This window comes from Ursus arctos, unplaced genomic scaffold, assembly GCF_023065955.2.
Source record: "Ursus arctos isolate Adak ecotype North America unplaced genomic scaffold, UrsArc2.0 scaffold_8, whole genome shotgun sequence".
NCBI classification, from domain to species: Eukaryota; Metazoa; Chordata; class Mammalia; order Carnivora; family Ursidae; genus Ursus; species Ursus arctos.
Window position 1 is genome coordinate 33805729 of NW_026623100.1, and position 24132 is coordinate 33829860.

The 24132-nt window shown below is 42.8% G+C and overlaps 1 protein-coding gene and 1 long non-coding RNA gene across 2 annotated transcripts; one reads left to right on the plus strand and one right to left on the minus strand.

Annotated features, from left to right (window-relative positions):
* Positions 1–8154: 8154 nt before the first annotated feature.
* On the minus strand, positions 8155–23372 carry CNRIP1 (cannabinoid receptor interacting protein 1). The gene is made up of 3 exons (XM_026484284.4): positions 22802–23372; positions 20638–20788; positions 8155–9170 (listed from the first exon to the last, which is right to left on the minus strand). The coding sequence occupies exons 1-3, from the start codon at positions 22978–22980 to the stop codon at positions 9006–9008; spliced, it is 495 nt and encodes a 164-aa protein (XP_026340069.1). The 5' UTR covers positions 22981–23372; the 3' UTR covers positions 8155–9005.
* LOC123000147 (uncharacterized) lies at positions 10258–16489 on the plus strand. The gene is made up of 3 exons (XR_006407919.3): positions 10258–10402; positions 12598–12818; positions 15911–16489. It is a non-coding gene; the product is annotated as an uncharacterized LOC123000147 (long non-coding RNA).
* Positions 23373–24132: the final 760 nt, after the last annotated feature.

Here is a 24132-nt window from a genome sequence, read left to right on the forward strand (position 1 = left end):
CCTGGAATAAATAGATAGCAGTCTCAGTTTGAGAAAACCACAGTGCAGTGAATTCTGTGAAGACCCGAAAGAAGCATCAAGCTTTACGTACAAGGGCTGGACTGTTTCTTTCCCAGAACAATTGTCAGGTCCCATATGTTTGTTTTGTTAGAATAGTCACTATTTAGCCAGACCCAAGCTGTTTTCATTAATATATTGCATTTGTATTAAGCTTCTCTGTGGATGTTCTCCAAGCATTTTAGCAGCTTTAAGCCTGTCTTCCCTCATTCCCTGAGGGAGGAACAAGCACAAGTTCACGCCAACTCGTTAGAGGCATTGCTCAAGAACAGCTCCTGGGGCACCAGATGCGGGCAAGAGGGAGAGAGTGGGATAATCCTCACCCCCACCCTCTGCTCGCTCTCATTTCCCCCACCCACCCTTCCAAATGCTCACTGGCGTCTTCAGCAGGTGGCTCCCACCCCTGCCTTCAAGTCTGCTCGGAAATTTCCCTCCCCAGATAGATAAGCTGCAAAAAGATTCCCAGGTTCTAGATACTGCAGGACTGCCAAAGAACACATGCACCAAAGTGAAGACTTCCTACAACTAAATGCCAGGATTTTGTAGAGATGGCCGCAGATGTCCCTCGGAAGCAGAGCACCACTTCTCCCAGCGGTCCCGGGGCTCCAACGTCGCCACAGGGCTCTGCCTGGACTTGCCCTGACTCCTCATTCCCGTGACTTTCCTTCTGGTGAACCCCTCTCAGCACTACAGATTCTTGATTTCCTCAGATCCAATGAAGCTAAACACATCGAATCAACCCAGTTTCTGATTTAGGTACTTTCTTGATTCCATATTTGCTAGGTTCTGTCTTCTTGACCATTACCTTCTTGGCATGCCCACTTTTTTTTTTTTTTTAAGATTTATATATTTATTTTAGAGAAAAAGAGAGAGAGAGCAGGAGGGGAGGGGCAGAGGGAGAGAGAAACTCAAGCACAGATGTGGGGCTCTCTCTCACGACCCTGAGATGACAACCTGAGCTGAAACCAAGAGTCGGCTGTTCAGTGTTTGAAGACTTGTCATTCAGGGTTGGATTACATCTACAGGGTGAGGATAAATTCCTGTAATCCCAAGTGCTGAATGGGTTCTTGGGTGGTCTTCCCAGGCAGCCTGGCTGAGCTATTCCCTTTTACCCTGGCAAACAAGAGCTACTCAGCTTCAGGAAAACATCCCTACCCTGAATGGAAACCTGATGATGATTTAAAGTTACGTCCATCACACCCATTACTTTGGATATAACTTATATGAATCCGAAGTCATCAGGCTGCAGCCATGCAAATTCTAAAATGTCTCAGTGTGGTCTTTTCATTAAAGTTCAAGGTGTAATGATCTAGATTTGGGAAAATAAGTGCCCAGTGTGCATGCATGTGAGCGCGCACACACACACACACACACACACACACACACACACATCTACTCCACAACAAAATAAAAGCCTAAAGAATAAACTGAGAAAAATCAAGATTCTGACTGGGTTTTGAGCTGAAGAAATGGGAAAAAAGTATTTTAGAATTTTTTTTTTAATCAGAGAAAGTGACTGATAAAGCCAGGGAAAAACCCAGCTCTTTCAGCTTTGAAAAATTCACAGAGCTCCTATGTTTGATGGGCTTATTGAATTTTTGGAACATTCAAAAAATATTTTTCTCAAATAATTTGACATTTAAAATTCTGCTTCAGGCAATGAGGAAGGGTGCCACTAACACCGTTGTTACCTCATGGGCAATGTCCTTTCTAGGAATGACTTTCTCAGTATGAGGGAAACAGGTTCTGGGGCTGTCAGACAGCAACAGTTTGCGGACTTCCAGAGGAGGGTGTGTGAGCTGGAGTCATTGGGTTTTCATTCTGCCTCTTCCATTCACACTAGCTATGTGACCTTGGGCAGGCAGCCTAACTTCTCTGAGCTTAATATCCTCATTTTAACAATGGAAATCATATACACTTTATAGGGTAGTTGGGGGATTTAATGAGATAGTATATAAAAAATGTCTGCCCTACAACAAACACTTCATGATTGCGATATTTGCCTTTCCTTTCCCCATTTAATCCATCCCACTACCTCCAGAGCCCCACCTAAACTAGCTCAGAGTTTATCTTATTTTTTTAAGTCCATGAGAGAAAAAAAGAGGGTTTAATCAGTTTCCTAATTCATTCCATGACTTCAAATTTTCCCTGGCAGGAAATGACATTTTAGAACTACTTTAAAACAATTACCTTTCTTTTTGGAGTAGTTTCACTTTAGGATCCTCAGTAGAAAAGGAGAGTGGCTGGTCAGGGCTCCTCAGCTGTAGATGAGAAGTCTAAATTACACTGTCATAATATTCAACCCCAGATCCTAGTAGTGTCTTATGATAGTTTCTCATTCATCCAAATCAAAGGAAAAAAGATGGATTCATACAGCATGGAAGGATGGATGAATGGAAGGATGGATAGATAAGTGATAAAGCAAATATCGCCAATTGTTAACTGTGAAATCGAGGTGGTGGGTATGTGGCTGTTTGTTGTACAGTTCTCTCAACTGTTCTGTGTATGTCAACATTTTCACATTAAAAGGTTGGAGAGAAAAGTTTATTTCTTACTTATGCTACAGGTCCAAGAAAGGTTGCCTAGGATTTTACTCCATATCTTCTCATGCTAGGATGCAGGATGATGGATCATCTTGAACGTGGCTGGTTGCCATGGCAAAGGGAAAGAGAGCGCTGTTGGGTATCACACAGACAGCTGGATATTTTGGGTTGCAAACGACAGAGTCACTTCTGCTCACAATTTACTGGTCTGAGCAACACTCACATGGCTTTAGGCAGCCACGGAGGTGCACTGCTATCATGTGCTTAAACAGGGGAAGGCTGGAAACCTCTGGTGGGCAGCACACATGATCACCCTGCCATAAATAAACTCCTTAAAAGAGCTACCCATCTTAGTACCACCATCACTAGCAATACTAACATTAAAAGGCATATTCACTTAAATCAATGTCAGTACAAGAATTCAGAAGCTTTTTTCTTTCTCATCAGCTTTCCTTCTTTTAGAGGGAGCAGAATTAACCCCCTAAGTGTTAATACATTCCAAACTTCTCACTGGCTGGTTTTTCAGCCAGTCAGCCAGCCAGCCAGCTAGCTCTTTCTAGAATCTCATCACCTTTTTATTGAAGCAGCTCATTTTCACTGAGTCAGTAAGAATACATGGAAGCCGTCCAGAGAACTTAAGAAAAGCAGAAGTTGGATGACGCTTTGCAGAAATGGAGTAAAAAAAAAAAAAAAAGGTAAAATATTTGAGTAAACAAGATTTCAAAAGTATTCTTGACTCATTTTAGAGGAGTCAGGAACGACTTCATAGCAGGGGTGACATTTAAACTGGCACTTGAGGGCATTGCTAGGTAGAAAATGGAGTGGAGCATTCCAAGCAGAGGGAACAGGCTGTACAGTGGCAAGGAAACTGTTCTGACTTGGTATATCTGAAGGAGAAGCAGAAGAATCTAGAATGCCTGGGTGGGACCAAAAGTATTGTCCGATTTTTCACCCGTTAGCAAATGGGAATGGAACACCGTACTTATTAAGGAAGAATTGTCGTGTCCTCTCTAGCGCACTTATAGTACTTAGTATGACTTTAAAGAGAAAAGGTCATCTCTAAGACATTTGCTGTATGGAGTGCCATTGATCGCTTTTTTTCTTTTTTAAAATTTTACTTATTTATTTGAGAGAGAGAAAGAGCACACAAGCAGGGGGAGGGGCAGAGGGAGACTGACACGGGGCTGGATCTCATAGGACTGTAAGATCATGACCTGAGCCAAAGGCAGCCACTTAACCGACTGAGCCACCCAGGTGCCCCAAGTGCCATAGATTTCTATACTGAGTACTGAGTTTCGAGAAATTGCATACTTCTATTTCTTGGCAGTAATTTTTAAGTCTCATACATATTATGAGATATAGAAGATATATTATATAATATATATTTAAGAGAGTCATAGTTATTTTCTTTGTGAAAAGGGATTGATTTAATAGGCTGCAAACAAATTTAGGCAAAACCACCAAGTTAAAAAAACAAACACTGTAAGAGTGTGGGCACATAACAAAATCATTTTGAATGAAATGTGTCAGGAGGAAGGAGATGGGGAGAAGAGAAAGAAGAGGCTTTGCATGTGATGTGTTATTCAATCCTAACACACTCTCTCTTTTTTTTTTTAAGGGGTGCCTGGGTGGCTCAGTCGTTAAGTGTCTGCCTTTGGCTCAGGGCCTGATCCCAGGATCCTGGGATCGAGCCCCGCATCTGGCTCCCTGCTCCGTGGGAAGCCTGCTTCTCTCTCTCACACTCCCCTTGCTCGTGTTCCCTTTCTCGCTGGCTATCTCGCTCTGTCAAATAAATAAATAAAAATGACTGAGCCACCCAGGCGTCCCCTAACACACTTTGTGATGGGGGTATTATTGTCACCATTTCATAAATGAGAAACTGAGAATCAAAGAAAGGAGATCACTATAAAATTAGCTGATTAAGCTTGCGCCTTAATTTTCAGCAGCTGACACAAAATTTTTTCCTCTGTAAAATGGAGATATGACAAGCACTGCCTACCTCGCGGAATGTTAGAAGGAGTAAAAGAAATAACAAGTAGAACTTGAGACATCATTCTTGAACTTTACCAGATTTTAAGTTATCTGATGCTGTCCTAAGTTTCCATGTTATTCAAAACTGGGTCTTCCTGGGGTGTCTGGGTGGCTCAGTCCGTTAAGTGGCTGCCTTCAGCTCAGGTCATGATCCCAGAGTCCTGGGGCTCCCTGCTTGGCCGGGAGCCTGCTTCTCCCTCTCTCTCTGCCTGCCACTCTGCCTACTTGTGCTGTCAAATAAATAAATAAAATCTTAAAATAACAACAACAACAACTGGGTCTTCCTAAAAGAAACTTTATGAAGCCTGTTTGTGGAGAATTTCTTTTCCTGGCTTATCTTAAAATACACTACTGCAAGCTATTGACTTTTAAATAATTACAATATTGTCTATACATGTGGGGTTTTTTTGTTTGTTTGTTTGTTTTTGTTTTTTGGTAAAAAATAGAGCACAAACTTTGGCCACTACTCCACATCCATGTCAGGAATATCCTAGAAGATGGAATTTTATCCCTTAAATACCTTCAGGTTTTCTTTTGACATTTTTAATGATTTTGTTTGAAAATGTATTTTGCCCTGTCTTTTAAACAAGATGTACTGAATAATGCCGTGTGCCAGTCAATGACACTATAATAGCGATGTAATGGGACAGATTTGGCTACACTTGTGGTGAATGTAGCCTAATGTATAAACTGCCAGATCACCAAGTCTTACGTCTGAAACTCATGTAACATTTGTGTGCCAACTATACTAGATAAAAAAAGGGTAATAAATTAGGAAAATAAGGTTATGTGTCAGACACCATTTTAAGGATTTTACATGATTTATTTAATCCTCACAACCATGCCATAAGGTAAACACTGTTTTTAACTCCATTTTCTAAATGAGAAAAATGGAGCCAAGAGATATTAAGTGACTTGCCTCAGGTCTTACAGTTGAGCCAGGATTTGATGTAGGGGATTGGGCTTCAGAATCTGAACTCTTAAACACAGAGTCATGATGCTACATTTCTGAAGATAACGGGTCATCTTTCTAAATAAATCAGGGTAATGATTGTGTATACCAATTTTAATTTGATGTCTACAGAAACTACTGCAGTCTAGCACAGGGTTGTAGCCCTATGCTGTAGGGATGTCCCTATCTATATACTTTTTTTTTTTAAGATTTTATTTATTTGACACAGAGAGAGACCACAAGCAGGCAGAGCGAGAAGCAGGAGAAGCAGACTCCCCCGCTGAGCAGGGAGCCCAATGTGGGGCTCGATCCCAGGTCCCTGGGATCCTGACCTGAGCCGAAGGCAGACACTTAACCAACTGAGCCTCTCAGGTGCCCCTCCATTATACTTTTTGACATTCTCTAAGTGCTTTTTTCTTCATCCTCTCTGTGAAAGAAAGATTATTTGCAGTGTATCTACTCCTACAAATTGCCCTCTTTCCTCCAATTATCCTGCTGCTGATTTCCTAAAAGTCAGACACCAGATCACCGTATTTGTTAGAACTGTCTCTGAAGTAGGAGTCGTGAGGTCTTGAGAGAAGACCCAACCAAGCCTTTAGTGAATGGGCTTTGTGACATCTGTGACAGGGATCTTTATTTTTTGGCATGTTTTCTGTTCTCAACCGTGATCCAGATAGTTTGGTTGGCTGGGTAAGCGACCTCTCGGTAAGTGAGGTGTCACAAAATATAAATTCAAGGCATTTCTACTCTTCCACCTGTTCAAAAGTGTTTTTAGTCATCATCATAATTAGAAGGATGGCCTAGTTCCCCAAGCTTCTGGGTAGCCATCTGATGCTTAGAAGTACAGAGACGTGGCTACAACTTGTATAAAAATAGCCCTTCCAGATGGCTGAGGGGCAAAGTTACGACTCAGCAGCTTGATAGAGCTGAGCACTCACATTTTGGAGTAGGAGGAGAGCTATGCGAGAAGTAGCCAGAGAGGCTGGGCTGGAGTCCAATCATAAGTAGAACAGTAGATGCCAGGAGAGATCACTTAACGTGGTAGATTAGCTGTTAAGATTTCCTGTTTACTTCAGCTCCGTCTCGTCCCCTCCTCCCTTGATTCAACCTTACCTCTTAGCCCAAGGAAAATACACACACTTAAAAAAAAAAAAAAAAAAAAAGGAGTGAGGAGTAGAGGTATAAACCTTCAATCTTAAAAGGCTTTAGAATTCTGTTAGCCTGACTCCTTGTTTTAGACGCAAGCAACCCAGGACAGACAAAGGTGGTGACCGCTTAGGCTGGACCAGCATGTCTGTGGGACTGAGAGGCTCCAGCTTCTGTCCAGAGCTCATCTGTCCGCTCTTTGGGGGGACGCTGGGTGCAGTTACATCATGCCACGTTTCCCCAGCTCTGCTTTGAGTCAGTCCAAACTCAAAAATTAAAGCCTCTAATTAAAAAAAAAAAAAAAAAAAAAGGGAAAACTGCCGAAGCTGATATTGCTTCCATCCCTCGGAACAAATACTAAAACTCTGACAGATGACTCACTAGCTTGAAACCTCGTTTCACAAATGAAAATATTTACTAACCAGATGCTTCAAGAGATTAAAATATATAGTTTTCATATTTTGCCACCATCTAATAAGCCTGCCTAGCTATTCGATATTCTGGAAGAAAACTCAAGCCTCTGTCTGTAGTAAATCCATTGCTTATGTCAATGTCGGTAGCATTCATTGAATATTGGTTTTTAAAATACAGTAATTAGGAGTGGATTCATGCTTATATTTAGCAGCCGTTGTAATAGACACTATTATTTTTGACAAACAGAGGAATTGAGAAATGGACTGTTCTCTTTCAACACTGCTCAGGATGAGCCCAAATCCAAGGCATTGCTGTGCCCTGCTGGCAGTTCGGCCTCATTACAGGTAAGGGGCTCAGGGGGCACAGGGTTTGCCCCCGGCCTTGTGAAGGCGGTCCTCCAGGAAACTCTTTACAACACTCGCCCTCACCCAGCATGTACGCACATGAAGCTGCTTCGCACGTAGCGGAAAAGCAAATTCGCTACTAACTTCTCCCGACGCAACAGGGTCTGTGCTTTCCAAGTGAACGCAACAACACCGCTGCAGGGTCGTATGCTACTTTTCCAGAGAAAAGGTCTTTCCTTCCTAGGGAATGTGTCCTCAGACTGCACGGAGTAAGGGATTCGTGCCACATGACTTGCCGTGCTCCGGGAGGAGGCAAGGAGCTCTCCATCCCAGTGTCCAGTCCCTGTTACGACAGCATGTCCTCAGGCGGCTCAGCCACATAGCCCGCTGATGGGAGCGGTCGTCTCGGGAGGAGGCAGAGAGAGAAGTAGGGGCAAGCAGTTTTTGATTGTCCACCAAGTGCCCGAGTCTCTGCTGGCCTTGTGAGAGCTGGCTGGAGTGCGCCTGTGAAATGGTCGAAGCCGATCTCTGATGGCGTGTGCCGGTTCTCCTACAGGTCTATCCTCTGCGCCCTGCAATGTTCCTGGAGACCTGAATGCGGCTGGCCTGGAGCAGAGGTCCACAGGCTCGACAGATATTGCCCAAATGAAGAAGAGGAGTCAGGGCATGATTTTCCATACCTTTATTAAGAAATATCAAAAGTTCATTACAGTTCCATACACAGTTTTACAAAGTTCAAGTGAAGGGGAGCGTAGGGGTGCCATCATACGCGCGTTGGAACACTACCGTAGCTTGCCAAAAAGGTAGCCCTACAACTTCTGTCACTTGTTTAACAGTGGACCCCAACCGTGCCTTTTCCCATTTCTACTAGGCCACAACATGATACCTTACGTTACTTGAAAGAGTTTTAACGTGTTATAAATACTTCTTAAATATTTGCCCTTTTATTTTGTCATTACTGTTCCCTGAAGAAGCTGAGCTGCTTATACCAAGCACAACGTCTGATCCCACTCACTGCTGCGAGGCTTACATTTTCGCCAAGCCCGCCTTGAGAGCTGGGTAACGCTGCAAGTCACATGTTACCATACTACACTCGGGAGAGAACCCACACACGTTGTAATTTTGTTTTATTTAGCATTTAACAAGAAAAAGGGGGAATCACTCAACGTGGAAACAAAACACCACAGTCATTCAGTGGAATGGTTAAGAATGGGATATGTCTGCCAATTCCACTGAGCTCCTCACAAGCGGTCAACGGCATGACCAGGAACAAGTGGATGCAGGAACACCAACACGGAACACAGCAAGGGGTCTTCTCGGGGATGGTACATCACAATCTTTTATGTCAGGGACATGGCATCAGAAGGGAATTACACTGTCCAAATAATCGGGGCCAGTGGGTCATCGGCACCCGATGGGAAAGAGCAATGGTGTCGTGTGCCTTGTGAAGGCTTGTGCTGGGTTATCTGAAAGTAGGTTTTTGAAGAGATTGTCCAGCAACATCAGAAAGAGCCAACCTCAGAGGAAGGACTCCTTGTTCACCCACATGAGGCTGCGTGTCTCATTGGGCTTGCATTCATACTCGATGACAGAGAAGGGGCTTCCCCACTGGCAGTGATCTCGCTTGTGGTAATTGTAGAACTTGACTTGCCATACCGTCTCGAAGGTCCCAATGTCAGTGAACTGAAGGAAGAGAAACACACACCATAAAACCTCCTTCTGCCACGAACAACAGATAAGAGCTCAGGTTAGGGAAAGAGATCCTGCATAATCCAGGGTCAACAGTCAAGACTCTTTTCGTCTGCAAGGTTTAGGCCTTTAACTTTAATGAACTATGTCCCTTTATTATGTGAGCTATTTTCCTGAAAAGCTGTCCGTAAGCCATTTTTTTCCTCCATAAAATCTGATTCCCATTGTACAAGTGGCATTTGCTGTCATACTGTCTTTAATAAACATAACTCCCCAAATTTATCTGTTCTCCAAATTTAATTATTGGAAATCTCAGACTTTCAGAGCTTGCCATGAAGGGGGAGTTAGGAACAGAAGAGAAGGAATAGTGTTTGAGGATTATCTTTTGGTGTCTATTTCAAAAGACCGTTGTACAAAATAACATATGCACAGAATCACTAAACATAAGACACAATTGCCCTTTCGTCAATAATTTCACTTCCAGGGAAAAATATTTTCTTAGAAGCATTTGATTGTTAAAGTCCCTACTATAACTTTTAAAAATACTGTTGAGCGTTTATAAGTCAGGAATCCATGTCCCTGTCTCAGGCTTCGATTGTACGTTATCCAGAACCCTATTTAAGTACCTACCATGTGCTTTGCACACATAAAAATTTGTATGAGGTATGATTCTTGCCCTCAAGAAGTTTGCATTCTACTTCCAGAAAGTAGGCCTTGCGGATCACTGCATAGAACTCTCCTGAGCCCTAAGCTCGCAATTCCCATGTAGCTGAGAAGAGGGCATAGAATACCCTAGGGGCCCCTTGGGCAGGTGCTCAAGTGGCCTGCAGGGTAGCCTGACCCTGCTACTGCCTCCTGGAGCTATTTAGGGGATCTGGCATTAAACAGCATGATGCCTGTCGTTATTTTCTCCTCTGACCCTCTCCTGTCATGGGAGGGGACAGGGACTGACTTGGCAGCATTCTTAGACTTGTCAGGAGCCAGAAGACATGGAGGGGGGCAGGGCAGTGAGCAACAGGAGCCCAGTGTTTGAGGCTGCTACGGGGGGGGGGGGGGGTGATCAGGTGCTTCCCAGATGGCTTTCCAAGACGCTCTCAAAATTATATCCTGCACCATTGCCTCATCCTGCTAATTTGATCCCAAAACAAGGTTTGGCTTTCCTTTGGGAAATGTGCCTGACTCGAAACACTGGGTGATATACCTAGAGTCCCCAACTCTTTCCCCAGGTAAGAAAAGAAAATATCCTTTTCTAGAGTCGCATGGCTTAAGAGTCTAGAGACCTGTATAAGTAGACAGTAGCTTTATTCACTATAGCTTCAGACTGGGATTAAACCAATGTTTCAGTGCTCGCTTGGTGATAGACAAGTGTTAGTACGCCTGACGTTATGGCATTTTACTCAACAATGAATAGAAACGTACCGATCCAGGCAGCAACAAGGATGGATCTCAAAGATGTGCTGAGCAAAATAATCCAGACCGCAAAGAACACATACACTGTATGATTCCATTTAAATAAAACTCACACATCCATCTATTCATCTATCTATCTATCTATCTATCTATCTATCTATCTATGCTGACAGGAAGCAGGAAGCGTCTATGGTTACTTAGAGCCTGGGGTGGGAGGAAGGGATTAATGATGGATGAAAATGTGGAAGAGGAACTTTTTTGGGGGAAATGTTTTACATCTTGACCAGGGTGGTGGTTACATGAAAAGGAAAAAAAAAAAAAAAAGGCTAACATCTGAACAATCTTCAGATGTAGTATTATTAGTAATTAAAGAAATACAACCTTTGAGAGAGGTATTATTCATCTACCACCGTGGCAAAAATGTCTAAATACCAGAAGCAATTTAAGCATCCAACTTCAGGAGAACAGAATGAAAATGGTGGCATATCTATATGATGGGTCTATATAACCATTACACAGGAATTTAGGGTTTTAAATGATGAGAGAAAATGCTTCGAACAATGTCAACAAGAGGGATTAAAACAGTTTAGATACAGTGTGAGTGTAAGGTTATAAAATAAGACAAATAGAAAAATTGAGAATGAAAAAATATTAACATTAAAGCTTCAAAGCAAAGGAATTGAGTGTTTTTCTATCTTTTCTACTTGGATTTTCTGCAATAAATGTTACTTTTATAATCCCAAATAATGTTTTAAATGGTGAAATGGATTTATCGTCCCTAAACAACTAACACAGATATGTCTCTAATCCTAGGGATTTTATTAATTCTATCAAGGATACACATATGCTAATGAAAAGATTACAATTTTGTTGACAGTAGGGTAGTGGTGGGAAGAATAAATTGAAAACTCATTTTATAAATCAGCAAGATTTTTGAAGAGGGCTGCTGCTACTGCTGATTTGACCAGCACAGCGCACTGCATATTTTAAGAGCATATGAATTACATTAAGCTATAAAAATATTTTACAAACACTGGTTAATTTTTGCAGAAAGCACCTTGGGACTATGCTAGGTAAGTGGGGGATCAAGGCCTTTCTTGAAATAGTTATAAATAAAAGTTGGTTGTAAAAACAAAAACAAAGATGATTAGGACCACAGGCAAGGAAAACCTTAAGACACGACACTGTGTCTGAATAACCTTAAAATTAAGAAAGTCTCAATGTCATAGTGACATAGCAAACAAAAGCAGAAGAAAAATTATTAAATTTCCTTACTACTCACAGCCCATTGACAAGTCCTTGAAACAGGCAGAGTGACATTCCCCTAGGAAATCAGCTGCCTCAATGTTAATACTTTGCTAAGGGCAAAAGGCAATCTTAGGCTGGACCCCCAGGATCCTGTAAGTCTACTTTAACATGTAAAAATTTCTTAGGAAACTTTCTTTATCTCTATCCCCCAAGATACATGTTGGCAATTACCTTCTAAGCCACCCACCGATACATATCTGAAGAGTCTCATGACTGAGTTTTTACTAAACAGTAATAAATGACCCTTTCTTAAAAATCGCTAACCCCCTAGATCCTGGAAACCTTGTTTCCAAAATACCTGGGAGGCTCCCACTATCCCTAACCCCTCCCAACTTGAGAGTATATAATGGGTCACGTCTCATGACCCCAGTGTAAGTCTTTCTGCCCATGGATCCTGCCCCCATGCTTTAATACCCCCCCCCCCTTTTTTTTTTTTTTTACCAAAGACGTCTCAAGAATTCTTTCTTGGCCTTCAGTTTCGAACCCTAACATCTTTCCTCCATCGACAGTTCTCAGTGACACAGGAGACCAGTGTAGAAATCTGCTGACAGCCAACAGTCAGAGCTAAAGATATGGAACGTTCAGGTGCTTCTATTTTAGTTTTTTTTCTCTTTTACTAATGTTGGGTCCAAGGTCATGCTGTAGTTCACTGCTGCTAACTATGCGTATATTTTCCCATGCCTTAGTTCTAACTTCCCATTAGCCTTCTTCCTGTTCTTCTGGAGTTCTATTTCCAGGATGCCTCACCACCTAGCTCAGAATTTCTTCTTCGCTGATGGAGGAGCAGATGGGGTCTTGAAAGCTGACATTCTTCTTAAAGAACAGAAGCAACTACACAGGCTCTCTGCTCCCTCCCAACCCATCTGTGCCTTCCAAGGAAAACTTAGCCAGGCAGGCTCCCTGGGTGATGCAATTCACACACAGGTAGGATTCTGTGCATTTGCATAGCATCTTTATTTTATACAGTACCCTACATATGCCATTCTACTTTGGAGTTTTGACTAGTTTTAGCTTCTCCATTTCACAGATGGAAGAACTAAGATTCAGAGAGGTTAAGTGACGGCCCTAGGTCTAGACCATGCAGCCAGCTAATGATGGGAGGTCAAGAACTTAGGTTTCCTGGTGCGCCTGGGTGGTGCAGTCGTTAAGCGCCTGCCCTTCGGCTCAGGGTGTGATCCCAGCGTTCTGGGATCGAGCCCCACATCAGGCTCCCCCGCTAGGAGCCTGCTTCTTCCTCTCCCACTCCCCCTGCTTGTGTTCCCTCTCTCGCTGGCTGGCTGTCTCTGTCAAATAAATAAAATCTTAAAAAAAAAAAAAAAAAGAACTTAGGTTTCCTAATTCCTATCCAAAAACTATTATCACCATACCAAACTGCTTCTAGAAGCAAATGAGTTCAGGGTTAATGAACAGTTTTTCTGTTTTTCTCCGAGTGAGAACATATATGGATTGTCTCGTGCAGAATACTTTAGGACACTACTACGCACTGAATGTGTGTATCTCCCCAAAATTCATATGTTGAAGCCTAAATCCCCAATGCCATGGTATTTGGGGGTGGGGCCTTTCAGAAGAAATTACATCAAGAGGGTGGAGCCCTCACGAATGGGACTGGTGTCCTTGTAAAAACAGAGGGGAGAGGGATGATCTCTATGCTCTTTTTCATGTGAGGATACAGCCAAGAAGGCAGCTGTTTGAACCAGCAAAAGGGCTCTCATCAGACACTGAATCTGCTAGAACCTTGGTCTTGGACTTCTAGGCTCCAGAACTGTGAAGAATAAATGTTTGTTGTTTAAGCCAGTCTATGGTTTTCTAAAATTGAGGCTCCACTATAGACCTGGACATATTGTTCCCCAGAATGTCTGTACAAGTTGCAAACTTAGGGATGTTTTTATTTTACAACGGATATGGAAGAGAATCATCCGATTTCAAAGAGAGGGGATTCATCCATCGTCTTCAGTAACAGGGAATCTGAGAAGTTTGTGTTAAATAAATTCTATGGTTGGGCCACCTGGGTGGCTCAGTTGGTTAAATATCTGCCTTCAGCTCCGGTCATGATCTCAGGGTCCTGGGATCGAGCCCCACATTGGGCTCACTGTTCAGCGGGGAGTCTGCCTCTCCCCCCCACTCCACTCATGCTCTCTCTCTCTCTCACAAATAAATAAATAAAATATTTTTAAAAATAATTTATTTCTGGGGCGCCTGGGTGGCACAGCGGTTAAGCGTCTGCCTTCGGCTCAGGGCGTGATCCCGGCGTTATGGGATCGAGCCCCACATCAGGCTCCTCCGCTATGAGCCTGCTTCTTCCTCTCCCACTCCCCCTGCTTGTGTTCCCTCTCTCGCTGGCTGTCTCTATCTCTGTCAAATAAATAAATAAAATCTTTAAAAAAAAAAAAAATAAATAAATAAATAATTTCTATGGTCTTACAACCAGTTGTCCTAGAATCACTAGAGTACTTCTCACCACTCACCATGCCACTAGAGACATAGGAAATTCACCAAGAATAAGGTCACTGAGAATTCCATTGACTTAAGAGCTCAGAACGACCTTATTATATTGATAGAAACACAATGTTACTTCATTGGTAAACAAATTCAGTATAATAACCATCTGTGACTTTTAGTGTGGCATGACCCAGGAATTCCTACCAGATTCCAAGCCTCTCTTACTCCTCTACTGCTTCAAGTTTTTTTAGTAAATACATGTTTTCCATTTCTCTTAGTTGAATAGTTAGGACCAAAAGTTCTGGAAGTTATAAAGTATATTTAACTTTACAAGAAACTGTCCAACTTTTCCTAAGGGATTGCACCATTTTACATTCCCACCAGCAACGAGAATTTTAGCTGCTCTCTGTCCTCGCCAACACTTGGCACTGCCAGCCCAGTCTAGTGGTAAAGAAGAAAAAAGATAATAAAGAGCAGAAATCAATAGAATAGAAAGAAAAAACCATAAGGAAAGAATCTAGAGAAAAAAATAATGTAAAGAAAATTTTAAAAGTAATGAAACCCAAATCTGGCTTTTTGAAAAGTTCTTAAAAATTGATAAACCCCGGCGGCACCTATTTGGCTCAGTCAGTACAGCACGCAACTCTTAATGTCAGGCTGATGTGGGGGCTCGATCCCAGAACGCTGGGATCACGCCCTGAGCCGAAGGCAGACGCTTAACGACTGTGCCACCCAGGCGCCCCTGCTTTTAATTTTTATTTGCTTGAATTAGTAAATCAAATCCGACAATAGGCTTCTACAACAGTACCAAGAGAGTTTTATCCTTGGAACTCAAGGATGGTTTAAGATTTTAAAAATCCTTGTCATTCACCATATTAACAAAAATAAAGGAGAAAAGCCATTATCATCATATCCATGGATGCAGAAAAAGCATTTGGTAATTCAGCATCCATTCAGGATAAAAACTCTCAGCAAACTAGGAACAGAAAGAAAGTCCTTCAATCTGATTAAGGAGCATCAAGAAAAAACCTATAGTTAGCATCGCCCTTAATGATAAGACTGAGTTCTTTCCCTATAAGATGGGAAATAAGGCAAGAACATCAGCTCTTCCTATTCCTTCAGCACTGTGTTGAAGGTCCTAGCTAGTACCTTAAGGTAAAAGAGAAGTAAAGGGAAAGTAAAGCTATTTCTATTCACAGATGAACAACTGTTTGCAGAAAATACTAAGCAATCTAATAAAAAGCTACTAAAATTAAAGCGAACTTAGCAAGTTTGTAAGATACAATATCAATTTATAAAAATTACTATATTTCATAAAGAAATACACTAGCACAGAACAGCTGGTATTATTTTTTAATATTTTACCAATTTTGTAGGTGAAAATTGGCATTGCACTATTTGCATTTTTTTTTTTTTTACCAGTAGTGACATTAAGCCATTTAAAGATATATTTATTGGTTATTTGTATTTCTTCTTCTGTGAATTGCCTATTTATTTTTACTTATTTTCCCATTTCCCACAACCTATTGTTATTTTTTCCTCATTGGTTTCTAAGACTTCTTTGTATATTGTTACAGATCTTGCCAAATGATTCCATAGAACTGACACAAAGGCACAACTTTTCTATTTGGGAGGACACACACATGAGGCTACCTACCTCTGCACATGCAGCCCCCTAACAAGCTCGCGTAGCTCCCTACCTTATTCCGCCTAACTCCCACCAGTCTCCCCCTGAAGACGGCTGACATAAGGCGAACCACGGAATGAGCTGTGCAGACAGAATCTCCACCTGGACTCTCTCTTCCGAGGGACCAAATGGGACATCAGTCACATTAAGGTACCAGTCAACATGGCTTCTGAAATGGGGGTTGCGAGCTTTTAGAGCTAGGGAATTCACTCCTGCCACCAGGCCCTCTGGAATTATCTGAATAAAGAGATCACTGCCATCAACCTACGTCAGATATCATTGGACTACTGCCTGACTTCAGCTTCGGTGGGCAGTAAAGGTTTGTGGAATGTCACTGCAGTCAGCAAGCCAAGGCCACACGGGCAGTGGCTGAAAATCAAGGAAACATAGCCTAGGAGACTGTGCACGTTACGAATAAGTTTTTCATCAATTGTTACTTGCCTTTTAATTAAAATTCTCTTAATGAAAATTTATTTTAACTTTATGCTGTTTGACAGAAATTTTATAGTGCATGTAAGCAAAGCTTTCAATTTGTAGCTTTGGATATCTTCTATTTTAGGTTTAATTCATTTCAATTTTTTATTTTTTTAAAAGATTTTATTATTTATTTTTTAGAGAGAGAGAGAGTGCATGCGCATGAGTGGGGAGGGGGAAGAAGGGAGAAGCAGGCTGAGCAGGGAGCCTGATGTGGGGCTTGATCCCAGGACCCTGGGATTATGACCTGAGCTGAAGGCAGACGCTTAACCAACTGAACCACCCAGGCGCCCCTTCATTTCAATTTTTTAAAAAGTTGACTTTTTAAAGTTAACCCCTTGATCCATCTGAAATATATTTTAGAGTATGGTATCAGGAAAGAATAACACTGACATTTCCCCCCAGTAGCCAATAATCCCACCATTATTTATCCAATGATTTAAAAATAAAAAGAAATACTTTGAAGTAACTTTACACTCCTAAGAAACTGCTCTTGTATACCCTTAATTCAGCTTCCCTTACTGGATTCCCTTACTTAATTGGATTACTTGGACATTTCAAGACTTCCTTGTTGTCTCAAACTGTGGTTGTGTCTGTAATTCACAATACTTTAGCTTGAAATATTGATGACAAAAGTCATAAAATCGGTTAAAGGCTATATGAGGCTTTCATTACTAGAATGAAATTTGAATTTAACATTAGAACTGCTGACTTGATCAGGAAACCTTCTCTAACTTCTATTGTCTTCCTTCGAATCAGCCTGTACAGATAAGATAAAAATACATGGCTAATGCTCATACCAAAAGCCATGTGATCGTTGTTGGAAAAATCAACTATCAATCACTTGCTTCTTTCAGATGTGTACATTATATGTAAGAATCTAGGCTTTACTATGGGGACTCATAAAATGCTAATACCATCTTAAATCCTTTGTAAGATGATGTACAGTATAAATATACAAATCAAGTTTGAATGAGGGGAAGTTAACAAAATCTAAAATTACAGAAAAAAAATCAAAATAGACTGTTAACTCTATGGAAAAATAACTTTCTCAAATTTAAATATAAGAAATCTGGGGCGCCTGTGTGGCTCAGTTGTTAAGCGTCTGCCTTTGGCTCAGGGCATGATCCCGGGGTCCTGGGATCGAGCCCCACATCAGGCTCCTCCGCTGGGAGCCTGCTTCTCCCTCTCGCACTCCCCTGCCTGTGTTCCCTCCCTCACTGGCTGTCTCTCTCTGTGTCAAATAAATAAAATCTTTAAAAAAAAATTTAAATATAAGAAATCATAAAGGAAAGTGAAAGATTTAAATGTAATTAGGTTTCTACACAATGGAAAATGTAAGCAAAGCAATACTTAAAGAAATAGGACAGATATGACAGATTTTTAAAAAATCTTTACTAGGGCTCTGATTTTTTAAAATTTTATTTATTTGAGAGAGAGAGGAAAAGAGTGCATCAGTTTATGCACACAAGTGGGGGGGAGGGGCAGAGGATGAGGGGGAGAGAGAATCTCAAGCAGGCTCCGCCGCTGAGTGCTGAGACAGGCGTGGGGCTCAATCCCAGGACCCAGAGATCATGACCTGTGCCGAAATCAGGAGTTGGAGGCTTAACCAACTGAGCCACCCAGGCGCCCCTAGGACTGATTTTTAAAAAATCATCTTTGATAGAAATATCAACAAAACATGAAAGAACCGGTTTACACACACAAAAATAAAATTAAATTGTTGAAATGTTCATTCTTGTAAATGATAGTGAAAAGTAAACTAGGAAATTTATTTTTTAAAGTGATTCTCAATGATGTCATAATTATAGCAAAGCCACCAGACTTCTATATTGCTGGTAACATTGTAAAATGGTACATACAACACTTAAAAAAAAAAAACCTGAAATGGCTGAATGTGGGAACAGCCATAAAATTCATTCCTATTTGGGGCCCCCGGGTGGCTCAGTCAGTTAAGCATCTGTCTTCAGCTCAGGTCATGATCACAGGGTCCTAGATCGAGCCCCGTGTCGGGCTCCCTGCTCAGCAGAGAGCCGGCTTCTCCTGCTCCCTCTGTCCCTCCCCTCTCACGTGCGCTTGTGCTCACTGTCTAATAAATAAAATCTTTAAAAAAATTCATTCCTCTGACCAAATAATTTTACTCCTGTTGAAGTAGTAGCACAGAATTACTCATTACAGCACTTTCCATCATGAGAACAACTGACATATCTACTATCTGGGGAGTACTCTAATCATTATGATACAGCACAATAGTCTTATGTTGCCATTAAAACAAGGAATATGTACAATGTTGGACAATTACATAATCAAATGGTTGCAACTATAAAATATATATATGTACAATGTAATCTGAAAATGAACTGAGTCAAAATGTAGGGATTACTGTTGCTTCAAAAATTTGCTCAAATTTCTGAAACTTGTGTTATTTCACATTTTTTTTAAAGATCACGCAAATCCCTTGAGATGCTGGAATGTACTCCCAGTCCTCCTCTCTGTATCTGTGCCCAATAAAAATGAATCCTACAAGGACTTGTTGGTCTTCAGTCCTATTTGGTGTGTTCCTAAATGACAGTATTTGAGAATCTGACTTTCTTCGTCACATAACTGGTGTCATTCCCTTAAGGGTAAATCTGTAATCCTTATACCGTGTTAGAGCTGAAAGGGGCCTCGAGATCAGGTAGGGCGTGGAATACACCCGTGCTGCTCCAGCTTTACCTTGAGCCAGTCTCCGTCTCACTCTCTGCTCCACCCACATTGGGCTTCTCTCCTTCATTACAACGCATTACTCTCTCCCCCAGCTCTTGACCTCTGTAACTCCTCTTTCCTCAAGTGTTCCCTCTTCTCCCAATGCTCATTTATAGTTTATTGTTTTCTCAAGAAAACCATCCTCAAAATCTTGGATTAGAAGAACACCCTTGGTATATGCTCCAAGGGCACCCCTATTTTTTTTTTACTACACTTTGTATAATAGTAATCATTTACTTTTTTATTGATAATCACATATAAAGTATGTTTTCCTTCTCTGGATTAGAAGCCCCGTGAAGCCAGGAATATCTATTTTGTTCATTAATCCTCTTCCAGTGCCTGATAGGTAAGAAATCCCCATATATTTGTTGATGAATCAAGCAAATAAAAAAATTAATAAAATAGAAATCGAAAAATCCTAAATAAAATATTAGCATATTGAATTTAGTGATATGTTTTAAAAAATACATAACATTTAAGTAGAGTTTATTTTAGGAAATAAAGATTAGTGTATTATATAATTATTACATTAATGTATCAAAAGAGATCAATTATCTCCACAGATAGGAAAAGGAATTAGATAAAATTCAACACATCTCCCAATTTAAAAAAATGTCTCGGGGCACCTGGGTGGCTCAGTCAGTTAAGCGTCTGCCTTAGGCTCAGGTCATGATCTCGGGGTCCTGGAATCAAGCCCCACATTGGGCTCCCTCCTCGACAGGGAGTCTTCTTCTCCCTTTCCCCCTCCCCACCGTTAGTGCTTGCTTGCTCTCTCTCAAATAAATAAAATCTTTAAAAAAAAAAAGTCTCTTAGTGAGCTAGAGAAAGGAGGTTTTAACATGATAAATATTTAAAACTAACATTGTATCTAACAGTGAAACCCTGAAGACAAGGATACCGCTTACCACCATTAGTGAGCAACATTATTCTAGAAACATTAGCCAATACAGTAAGGCTAGAAAGAAGATTCAGAAAATGATAATTGTATGTAGGTAATGACTGCCAATCTGAAAAACTTAAGATTAAATGAAAAATTTTAGTAAGAAAGTTCAGTAAGGTGACCAGTTACAAAATCCATGAACACACTGTAAAAGCAATACGTTTAAACAATGCAGTATTAGTATAATAGATCAATGGAATAGATTAGAAAGCATAGAAAGAGATTCCGTTTTCTTGCCATATAAGAAATTACTTTGAAACTGACCATTGAAGAAGCATGGATTATATGTATATATGTGTAATTAACATATTATGGACAAATAGATTCCAATATGAAACTATGGATTAAAATAATATTTCATAATTTCATGATATTTCCTTTTATTTTTTAAGGAGAGATACTGATTGTTTTCTTTTCCATGATTTCCATCTGCCCCGATGTCCCCATGCAGGTCTTACCGGCATCGTGATCTGGATGGGTTGCCGTTCTCCACTCTTGGTTGGGGCCACACCTTCTGTGTCATATGTGCCCGTATAAACAATTCTGTCCCCATCAGGCTCTTTAGACTTCAGCTCCAGTGGAACAACCACACCACCAATGGAAATGTTCCTGCAATGGACTGGAGTTGGCTATATAGGATAGGAATTAACTTAGGTACCCTGTCCTGGTCGGGACCATAACCCTAGGCAGGAATCCTACAAGGTTTGGCTAAAGGAGACATCTGGTAGGGTAGAAAGTTCTGAAAAGTCAGGAAGCTTGAGTTGTCCAACTTACCAGTCATGTGACCCTCCACCATCTACTTAATCTGTCTCTGGACTGCCGTTAGTATTCTCATCCAGAACACCTGTACAAGACTGAGATGAATTCTCTCAGTCCTCCTCTATGGTTTCTTATAGAAACTAGTTACCCATACCCAGCCTCATCCCAAATTTAGAATTTAGAATTCAATGTGGTCAGGTATGGTGTGGGCACTGGTAAATTTTAAGGTTCTCTAGGTGATTCTAATGTGCAGGTAGGGTTGAGAACCACTGAATTAGTTCTTTAATGATTTTTTTTTTTCTGTTCCAACAATCAGAGATCCCATGATTTGGGGTACACAAAGCCAACCACACAACCAGAAATTCTCACCGGCATCATTCCTTTTGTGTTAAGGTAGTGATTCTCAAGGGATAGTCCCTGGACCAGCCGTGTCAGTATCACCTGCTCAAATATTAGAAAAATTTTTAAGCCCTACCCCAGGCATAGTAAACTGGAAACTAGAGTGTGGGGCTCAGCCATCTGTGTTTTAACAAGCGTTTTAGGTGATTCTGACAGACACATTTAGGAACTACTGGGTTAGGGCAATGAAAAACCCTTGATAAAATTAAAGCGTAAATAGAAAAAATAGTTCTGTCATTAACACAAATTCATTTTAGATTAGTTAAAAAAAAATAGAGAACCACCTTGAAGAAAATGGGATCTGGAACAGATAACTTGGGAGAAGAGGTTGCCAGGAAAGAAGGGAAAAGTCTGGATTATATGGAGATGCACAGAACGCTGGGAAATGTGAAGGTAACCAGGGCATGGAGCTGTGGGGGTCGGCGACAAGCAGGTGGACCAGGAGCAGTAGAAACCACCCCGTGTGGTTCTAGGTCCTTGAATTAGGGCCTGACACCTAGAAGGCCAACACAAGTTTATTGAATTAATGACTACAGATGGAGACTGCAGCTATAAAATGTATCTGGTGGACTCAAAGCCCTTCCACGCCCCGCTTGCACATTAGACTTCACACAATGCTTAGGTGGAAGCTGAGAGATTAAGGACTCCATCCCTAGAAACTTCTCTATCAGCTATGGCACCCTTCCGCCCTGACTTTCTAGCCAGAAGTCCAGTGGGTGCAGCAAACTGTGGTAGCAGGGAAGAGATAATCCCTGCCACAAATAAACCATGAAACATCCTTTTGTTGCAAGGATGTGGTGAATCCCAGGCACCATCACCAGGATGAACAAACAATTCATGAGAAAATGAAAAACACCCGGCGAGGAAAACGATGAGGCTAGGCCTAAGCAGGGGAGGCTGTGCTCCGACTGGTGGCTGCTCCTCCAGCCCCCGGGTCTCCAGCCACGTCAGGGTGGATGGATGCTCGAGCATCCCTTAGGGAGCCCCAATAAACTACCTCACCCCCTCCCTTACACCTCATTCCTCAGCCTTTCTCCCTCCTTTGGCCTCGCGGTTGGCAGAACCCCGCGGGACGCCAGGACTGGGGAGAGGAGGGCGGGATTGCGGCAGGTGAACCACCCGGGTCGCCTGGGGATACGCCGAGGGCTGGGCAGAAGGGATGAAAAATTTACAGGAAAACAACCCCCCGCACCCCTCTCCCCGCCAACCCTGGCTTCCAGACGCTGTTTTAAACACCCCTCCGCGAGATGGGTGGAAGGAACCGTGAATAGGGCAAGACAAGCGTAAAACAGAGGAGGGGACCAAAAGGAGCAGGGAACTGCCCTCTTCCCCCCATCCCTGGGCGGCTGGGCACGACGCGAGGCCAGAGGGGCCGGGGAGAGGCTCAGGCTGTCCCGGGGGCCTTGGTCCTCCGCGCGGACCCCAAGGTGGGGCTGGGCAGCCCCGGAGCGCGCGCTTACTCACTCGACCTGCAGCGTGGTGGGCTTAATCTTCACCTCCACCTTGTAGGAGGAGCCGGTGAGCAGCTTGATGGTACGGTTCTGGCCGAAGCGCTGCCCGTCCACCTTGAAGAAGACCGGGCCGTCGTTGGGCTGGATGCGCAGCGCGATGGAGAGGCGCACGAGACCCGGCAGGTCCCCCATGGCTGGGCGCGGAGCTAGCAGGGCAGCTCCGCGGGGCGGAGGACTGCGCGGTCTGCGACCGAGCGGCTGGAGCGCGGTGGGCGGAGAGGAAGCGCGGGGCGGGAGAGGGAGGTGGCGGAGGGGAGGCTGCAGCTAGGAGCCCGCGCCGTCGCGGCCGTTCGCCCTGGCTTTTGAGGACCAGCTGGGGAGGCCGTGGCCTTCCGCCCCACTCGGCAGGGAAGCGCGCCCGGGAGATGGCTCCGAGGCCCCAAGCTTCTCCATCCCCCGCCCCCGTGCTGCGCCCTCCGCGCCCTGATGGGTTTGCTCTGGCCCGCAGGCCCGGGGCAGATCCGCGCAGCTGGGGGCGAGAGAGTTAATCCTGCTTACGCACCACAATCCCCTTCAGCTGGGGAAGAGGACAGTTAGGCTCCTCCTAGAGCCGCGCGGGGCGGGCGGAGGAGAGGATTGGGAGGTAGGAGGTACTGGGGTACTGGGGTTAAGCGACACTATACCAAGGACCCATATCTCGCAATCTAGATACTAAGGGATGTGGACACCATTGCTCGAGAATCGGGCCCCAGCCAGGCAGGAGGCTGAGAGGCGAAAGGGAGACGGGAAACGGGGCAGGAAACCGCTAGCCAGTGATTTAAATTTCAGGAAATAAGAGTCTTTCCAAAGCTTGGGGGAAATGGCCGAGGGAAGGCGCAATTCCATCTAGTGTGACCTGAAAGCTACACTGGATTAGAAATGTGTGCAAGAAAAAGAAAAAGAAAATAACCAATACATATTCAAGGAACTGCCCCTTCTTGTAGGTGTGTGTTTCTATTATGCATATTCCTGTCTCAAGAATGGCACGGCGTAATGAGTCACGTATATTTACACAGATCTTGAAAGGTGAGCTATTAACCCTGTGAAAGGTAACTGGCTTGTGTCTAAGGCATAGCTGGTGGACAACGGCCAAGAGGAGGGATTGGTCACAAGATTATTGGCAGGGCACCCTTTGAGACACGGCAGAATTTAGATTTGCATAATAGCGTGATTAGAGCGTCTCCACGGGAGAAGTCGGTTGACAGCTCGTGATTTCGGAAGCAAGAGGAGACCAAGGCTATTAGGGTTCTACTGGGAACGGCTTCACAAAGTGGAGAGTGAACACCTGCTTCAGCACCTCCTAGG

What these genes read in the sequence shown, in the direction of transcription:
- CNRIP1 (XM_026484284.4), bottom strand. Translation starts at nt 22,980, where the DNA reads ATGGGGGACCTGCCGGGTCTCGTGCGCCTCTCCATCGCGCTGCGCATC. An exon ending in CCCACCACGCTGCAGGTCGA is followed by an intron (nt 20,789 to 22,801) that starts GTGAGTAAGCGC and finishes AGTCCATTGCAG; the next exon opens with GAACATTTCCATTGGTGGTG. An exon ending in CCATCCAGATCACGATGCCG is followed by an intron (nt 9,171 to 20,637) that starts GTAAGACCTGCA and finishes CTCTTCCTTCAG; the next exon opens with TTCACTGACATTGGGACCTT.